The sequence below is a fragment of the Camelus dromedarius genome, chromosome 11 (genome assembly GCF_036321535.1).
Source record: "Camelus dromedarius isolate mCamDro1 chromosome 11, mCamDro1.pat, whole genome shotgun sequence".
Taxonomy (NCBI): domain Eukaryota; kingdom Metazoa; phylum Chordata; class Mammalia; order Artiodactyla; family Camelidae; genus Camelus; species Camelus dromedarius.
Window position 1 is genome coordinate 103,592 of NC_087446.1, and position 7,763 is coordinate 111,354.

Below are 7,763 nucleotides of genomic sequence, written 5' to 3' on the forward strand. Positions count from 1 at the left end.
GTGAGCCTGTCCCTCAGATGCCTGGAGGCACTCTGGCCTTAGTCCCACCTACAGCTTTTCCCTTCCCGCCCTGTGCCTCCTGCCCCAGTGTGCCAGGACCTGTGAGCCATCTTCAGGGTTAGAGCGTCCACGCAACAAGAAGGCAGACCAGAGCATCCCGCTTCACTTGTAAACTGCTGCATGCATAATTTTTCAGTGAAAACTAGAAGACTTGTGAGATTGGTAAGGACCGATGAGTCTGATTAGAACCAGCTGGCTTAGACTTGGGGACATGGACACATCCAGGGAAAGCAGCTTTGGGAAACTAGGCATCCCCTCCTGGGAAGGAAATGGGACCCACGGCTCATAACTGTCCCTGCTGTCTGTGTGTGCTAATACGGAGACATCTGTGTGCTAAAAGAAGAAATGCCATCACAGAGCAACACGAGCCGTGAAGAAATGAGGGGCTAGATTTTGAACCTGCTCATGTGCATGGGAAGCTTGCAGAAGGCGCACAAGAGCCCACCGCCGCCTCTGCAGGCCCCACAGTCTATGGCCTCCCAGCAGACCAGTCCTTGAGCAGAGGCCCTGTCTCTCCAGAAAGGAGACCCAAGTGTTAGCCCCAGATTACAGGCCCAGAGCAAAATGTTCCACCTCAAGGAGAAAAGAAACACACTAAGGACAGATCCCGCTCATGGGCCTGTCTCTACCAGGAGAACGTGGCCTCCAGGAGACTTGGACATATGCCCCTTCATTTCCAGGCAGCTCCCCTCACAGAAGCTGTGAGGCCCATTGATTTAGTGCAGAGACACTAATTATGACACAGCCCCAGATCACCTTAAAATCAAGATTTACAAAAACGACAACTGACATTAATTCCAACTTGTTGGAGGGTGCGTGGAGGGAGGGTAGACTGTGGGGGAAGGTTTGGATTGAGTTGGGGAGGGTAGACAGGGAGAAGTCAGAAAGCATCTCTTTATGTGTATATATTCATTTATTTCATCTTTTTTTCCTCAGGCTTGAGGGGTTCGCTAGGTCCATTGGGAATGGTGTCAGATCAGGAGGAGGCAGGTAGTTCTGGGAGGTCTGTGATCTCCATTTCAGAATAACCCTTTTCATTAAGAAAAGTCTTCTCCTTCAAGACTTCTATGAGTTGCTGTAGTCGCTTGGCAAAAGAAAGTGCTTGGGGAGGTTTAGTGGGAGGCTGGGGTGGGGGTGGCGGTGGGGGTGGCCGTGGGGGTCGGTACACGGCTGGAGGCTGGGGCTGGGGTTGCTTGAAGGGAGGTGGTCGAGGAAGCTGTTGGAAGTACCAGGATGGGTGACCAGAAACCTGAGCAGAAGCAGGTCTAGCTGGAGGTGCCTGGGAAGTAGGAGGGGGCGGAGTGCCTGGCTGAACCATGTACAAGGCGCTGGAACCAATCTTGGATGCGATCCAGTTCAGGTAGGCCCAGGTGGACGTGTAGACTCCAGGGCGCTTGGCTCGAGCACAGCCTACCCCCCAGCTTGTGACTCCCACGACCACATAGGCGCTTCCCGTGTTGTCTCTGCACATGAGAGGCCCGCCGCTGTCCCCCTGCCCAGAAGGAAACAGAAGTCACTCTCAGCCCAAGCCACTTCCCTTGCCCAGATGGGCCATAGACTCTAGGAGGACACTTGCTGGAGCCGTGTGGCTTCCTGCTGCCATGAACACAGTGGTGGTGCTGAAGTCTGAGCTGGTACCAGCAGCTTCAGTTGGGATGTGAGGAGTGTGTGGCCTGTCATGAGGAGGAGAGATGAGCAAACCTGTGTGTCCATACGTGTGGCTTTACATGCTTACATGAGTGTGTGTGTGCGGTGGACTTGGCTGTTTTGCTTTCTGGTGAAGAGAGGCAAACATTCTCTTCAGGGGTAGTGTTTGCGGCATGTGATCTCCGTGTTAGGGTAAGATACAGTTCTGAGTGTGGTGCCTGATTCTTTGTCGGGGCAGCTGGTGGGTGTCACTTCCCATCCTCAGTGTGACTGTAGATGCTGGAAGGTGGGACCAGGGAAATTTGCTCAGGGATCCAAAAAAGAGGTGTCCGCAGTGGCCTGGGAACACGAAGGAAAGTTACCTGGCAGGTGTCAATCTTGCCTTCAGGGTACCCCGCGCACACATTGGTCGAATGAACGCGCCCATTGTACCACTGGGTCGAGTTACATAAGTCAAGGTCGATGAGGTTCACACGTGCCTCCTGCAGTATAGGTGATGTCCTGGCGGCTACAGCCAGGTGATTGAGCGGTCAGTGATCACGGAAGACGTGTTCTGGTAAAGCCCTGCCTTCCTCTCTCCACTGAACCCCTACCGTCCACTAATGCTCTACTTAAACATGAGATCCATGAAAGTCAACGCCCCCGGACTCTCCTTAGAATGCTCCTGAAGGGAAGAAAATACATGGCTGGAAGAGCAGACGGGAGATGGGAGTTGGAGTGGAGGAGTGCTATCAGGTGCATGGGGAGAGGAAACAGGAGAAGGAAGAGTGGAAGGATGTGCACGGTGAACAGAGGGCAGACAGAGGATGGATGGGTGCAGCTGAAGAATCACGTTAACGTGGATGGGGGCTTTAGAAGACCAGCTGAGATGTGAGGAAACTCCACTGTCAGCACTATGATGGGGACTGAGAGGGGCTGGGCCAGGAGTGACCCCTTCGCCTCAGAGACCACCAAGTGGAGGATCAGCAGTTCTCCCCCTGGGAGCCCTGGCCCCTACTCACCATTCTCTTTTAGGTATCCCCAGCCAGTCACCCAGCACATCTGGGGAATTCTGGGTGGGCCTGCCCTAAATTGGGGCAGGCAGCCTGGTCCGATGAACTGTCCACATGGAACAGGAGGGGTGATCTTTATGAGAGCGATGTCATTTTCCTCTGAGCCAGGGGAGTATTTCTCATGAATGATGATTTTCTCAACAAATCTCTCCTGCAGGGGCGGCTTCACAGGCTTGTTGTTTCCCCACACAATTTCCTTTGCTCCAAAGATCAGTCTCCAGTCAGCAACTTTCCTGTGAGCACAGAGGTCAGCCAGGTCACTCTCACTGTGGACTGGCTGGACAGGAACCTCTGATGAACGGGACCCGCAGACCCCCCCCACCGGTCCCACCCCAGCAAGGTCTGGCTCAACCACTCAGTCTTCTTGCCCACAGCCCCAGGGACACTCTGCACAGAGACCTCTGGAGAATGTCGCTTTCTGAGAAGAGCCTTTCTGAAGACTCCCCTCCGCGTGTCCCCCACGTACCTTTTGTTCCTGAAGCAGTGCGCAGCAGTAAGCACCCAGTGGGAGTTCAGCAAGGTGCCCCCGCACCTGTGGTACCTCCGGCTGTCGACATATGAGAAGGCCTGGAGGCTGACCATCCAGGGCCAGGACCCGAGTGCCGCAGGCCGCCCTCCGACGATGCGCATGCCCCCTTGCGGGCTCTGCCTGAATCGTAACCCACAGGGGCCGCTGGGGGGAGACCAGGGGCACAGCTCAAGCCAAGAAAGGCACAGCTTGTCCTGGCACCTCCACAGCAGGGTCACAGTGGGGATGGGGCTGGCAGAGGTGGGGAAGAGCTGGGGGGCCTAGGGGCAGCCTCATGGGGTGGTGCCATGTGGGTTTGACGAGACAAGAAGCCACAGCCTCCAGGGAATGATTCTGAGGGGTGAGATTTCTTGGGTCTCGTGAGTGTGATTACAAGGTGGGCAGAGTTGGGGCCATAGGCAGCTAGGACAGGTAAGGGCCCTAGAAGTATGGGGAGAGATCCTTGGGCAGAGGGGAGGCCAAAGGTGGGAGTGGACGGAGGTCATCTTGGGTGGGACACTCAGGGACGAGCCCCGGGGTCTTGGGGCTGCAGGGTTGGGTTGGACAGTGATGGGAGGAGAGCAGCCATAGGCAGATAAAGTGACCCCAGGGGAGGGGGCACACTGGGAGCAGTGGCGATCCAGAGGAGGGCGGTCTGGGTGCTGTGCTGCTGGTGAGAGACCACAGTCGTTTGGGAGTCGTGGGGTACCTTGGGGGCTCTGGGAGTCTACACATGGCGTGGAGGTCCTAGAGGTATCACATGACGACACCCTGGGGCATTTTGGATCAGCTGCAGGGTGGGGCACCTTATTAGCTGCAGGAGGGCAGGGGCTCCTGAGAATCGAGACTTGATATCATGAGGCCGTGCAGGCAGTCACTGGGCGGGGAGGAGGTGCGGGTCTCTGTGCTGCGGGAGCCCGGGGTCTGCCTCAGGAGGAAACGGGGCGTCTGGGGCCTGGGGGGCTCTGGGCTGATGATATTGGAAGCAGGGAGGGTCTGACTTGGGGTTGTGGGTCACAGGCGCTGTGAAATGTGAGGGAACGCTTAGGCCCCACCGTGGCTTCCTCCCTGGCCCTGCGCTGAGGGAGTCTGTTATTCAGAAGACACCCCACCCCACAGAGGTGTCCCTGATACTTACTCACAGGTGTTGTTGTCTGTGGCGACCACAGACGCAGCCAAGACCAGCAGAACGGCAGTTGGTAGCATCTCTACCATACTGCTGCCCCAGCCTAGAAGCCCAGTGACCTCACAAAGCTCCATGGCCTCCTGACCAATCAGCAAGGTGACCTCCCAGCCCCCACCTTCCAGCAATCACATCAGTTAGGGGCCCGTTAGTTCAGCCAGTTCACGCCGAAGTGACTTCTCAACTTCCTGCACAGGCGCCCTCAACCCGTGCGGCCAGACGGGCTCGCCTGCAGTCCCCTCCCTCTGTCCCAAGGCCAGGATCTTCAGTGCCAGCTACCTTCCAAGGTCCCACATCATCTGAGGTTCCAGCTTTGTGCAGGTCAGGGTCTGACCCTCACACAAGCTGTAACCACAGTCCCATTCCAGTTTACAGACTGAGGGGCAGCTCAGCCCCTCGGCAGCAAGATGGTGCAATAAGTCAGCAGTTAAAGGGAGTCAAGCTGTCCAAGTGGACAGACCCTTAACACTGTGAGGGACAAACTGTCCTTCCTTCTTCCAAGTGTGTGCTGTCTGCATCCTTTCCAAGGAGCCATTTTGAACTTCCCTAACTTAGGACTACGAAGCCCACTCTCTATCCACTGCTGAGTATCACAAGGTCTCATATCTTCCACCCGAAGGTCCCGGGTCTCCTCTCTGGGACCTACGTGCAGCAGGGTGATGTCTCCTATACCTGAGTGTCGGAAATTCTCGGCACAGTTCTGTGAATATCGTAAAGTATTGTTTCTTCTGACTGGCAGGAGACAGCATCTCACCTCCCAGAGTAGATAAATGCTCACCTCACATACCTGGATGTTAAAATGTCGGACCTCCCCTGCAAGAGGGTGAGGAGGTCGCACCCCCACCTGCTGGGGGGTCATCTTAGCTCCTGTACATGAGGAGAAGGTCTCAGCTTACCCATGGGAGTGTCCTGAGCCCACCTACAGGAGTGTCACGGGTCCCCCTCCCACCCGAGTGTTAGGACACCTCCTGTCCTCTCTCCGGGTGTCACGAGTTTTCAGGTTGCCACATGGCCTTGCTCCCTCTCCCTGAGCATCTCCTTTAAGTGCCTGTCCTGTTCTCTCAGCCCATGTAACTTTCAGGAGGTCCCTTCCCCCTCAGCTGAATATCCAGCAGGTCTCGTACACCTCACCTGGTTATCAGGGAGCTAGCATCTCCTCTCCCTGAATGTTAACGATTTCTCTTTCCTTCTGTCTCAGGGCCAAAGGCCTCATCTCCACCACCTGAGTGTCACTTTGTCCCATCTTTTCTACCTGAGAACCAAGAGGTTTCATATCCTTTACCTGCCAAGAGGTTGCACCTCGCCTGTAAGAGCACTCTGAGGTTTCGACCGCCATGCTGGAGTGTCAGGAATTCTTGTATCCCCCACCGACTGCCATGGAGTCTCCCATCCCCTGCTTGAGCGTACCCGGCTCTCCCTACCTGCACGCCATGTACGTCCATCTTCTCTACCTGAGTGTCTTGAGGTCTCCTCTACTCTATATAAGTGTCCCAGCTCCTTGACTGTTGAAGGTTTTCTCCTTCCTGGGTGTCTTGAGGTCTCACCGTCCCCAGCTGAGAGTCGTGAAATCTCATCTCTTCCTCTGACTGCAAGGCAGTCTTACATGTCCTGAGTGTCTCCACGGTATCCCTCCCACCAGTGTGTCAGGAGGTCTCGTCTCTACCTGACGGGCCTCACGTCTCCTGCTCTGTGTCTGGAGGCTCCACCTCTTCTCTCCAAGTGACCGGGGGCCTCCTCTCCCCGACATCAGTGAAGGCGTGCCTCATCCCCCGCAGCTGAGCGTCATGAGGCCGCATCTTCCCCGAGTGTCTGATGTTTCCGTTTCTTCCACCTGTTGGTCAGGATGTCTCATTTCCTCTCCAGTGTCCAGAGACCTCCTCTCGTAACTGACTGTCAGGAAGCTATCATTTTCTCTGCATGACTGCCCCCAAATCTACTCTCAGCGCAGGTCTGAAGGGCCTTCCCTATTACTGAGCCAGGACATCTCACCTTTATTCACCAGGGAGCGGCAAGGCCTCACTCCCCCAGGGAGCGGCAGGATGATCTCACTTCCTTACTTGAGTTCAGTGCTCATTAGTGCCCTTCCTGCCAAACAGGAGGGTTTGTTTCCCTTGTGTTATTGCAATCAGATCTCAAGAATATCAACTATTTGAGTGTCACGAGATTCCTACCTCTGCTACTGCGTGTTAGGAGGCCCCTCTCTCCTCCACCTGACAGTAAGGAGGACCCGCCCCCCGTGTCAGTTTCAGGGCTCTGGGGTACTTTTATCTGCTAGGGTCTCTCATTTCCCACACCTCAGTGTCACAGGGCTTGTTTCTTCTATTTGAGTTTCTGGAGGATTCTTCCCCCCACTTAAATGTCCAAGGTGTGTGTACGTGTCCCTCCCTCTCTTTTGCTTTCATCTCAGGTGGCCTCACCTCCTCTGAGGGTCACAGGGTCCTATGTCACCAACCTGAGGCCTTGTTTATTTCAACTGAGTGTCAGATTGTGCCTGATAAAGTAACCAAAAAAGACTCTAGAGATATAGTTCGAGAAATGACAGCAAGAATTCTAGAAGTGATATTAGAGTTTTGTTAAAGGAAAGATTATTCAAGTGTTTTTATGGGACTTTGATGGGCATAAAATTGATATGGTATTTAGGTCCTTGAGAATCGTGTAATAGAATGATGTAACCATTTATTTTAAATATTTATATGTTTAGTTTTCTGGAAATCACAACCTCCGTAAGTAATTAAACATAGGATGAAGACGTTAGACATAAACTTCAAAATGAAAACTGGTACCTAGCTTTTCAAAACACTTATGGGTTCTGCAAGAGCAAAGGTCAAAGACTCACGGTGTCTAGATTGTCGAAGACAATTACTATTTGACTCTGCACAGCAGCACCCACTTCTGACTGTAGAAGGGGCGACAGTACCTGCTCCCAGCCACAGTCACGGGTTGAAGCTTAGGCACAAGACCAGCAGGTTCAATTTTGTCACCAAACCTAGCGGAAGCAACAAACACCTCAACTAAGAGTGACTTTGTTTGCCTTCTCCATGCTGTTCCCAAGCGCAAAGGAGGGAGTTGGGAAGGTACAGGACAGTTAGGGTTCCAGGGCCAGAGGACAGGGTCTCAATGGCTGCTGGGGGCTTGGCTCAGGCCAAGGTGGGGCTCCCAGTACAGGGAGCAGGACCCCTCTCCTTCTCCGAATGAGACTCCTCCTCCCTGTTCTCTAGTCCACTCCTTCCATCCCCCTGCTCCTGCTGACTTCTGGATCCCCCACCTATTCACCTGAGCAGGCCAACCCCAACTCCATCCCTAAGCCCTGCCC

The 7,763-nt window shown here is 54.4% G+C and overlaps 1 protein-coding gene across 1 annotated transcript; it reads right to left on the minus strand.

Annotated features, from left to right (window-relative positions):
• Positions 1–984: 984 nt before the first annotated feature.
• On the minus strand, positions 985–4,800 carry ACR (acrosin). Its single transcript, XM_010999980.3, has 5 exons — positions 4,406–4,800; positions 3,226–3,432; positions 2,709–2,992; positions 2,070–2,215; positions 985–1,552 (listed from the first exon to the last, which is right to left on the minus strand). Exons 1-5 carry the CDS (start codon positions 4,525–4,527, stop codon positions 1,037–1,039), a joined length of 1,275 nt encoding a protein of 424 aa, XP_010998282.3. The 5' UTR covers positions 4,528–4,800; the 3' UTR covers positions 985–1,036.
• Between the last annotated feature and the right edge of the window lie 2,963 nt (positions 4,801–7,763).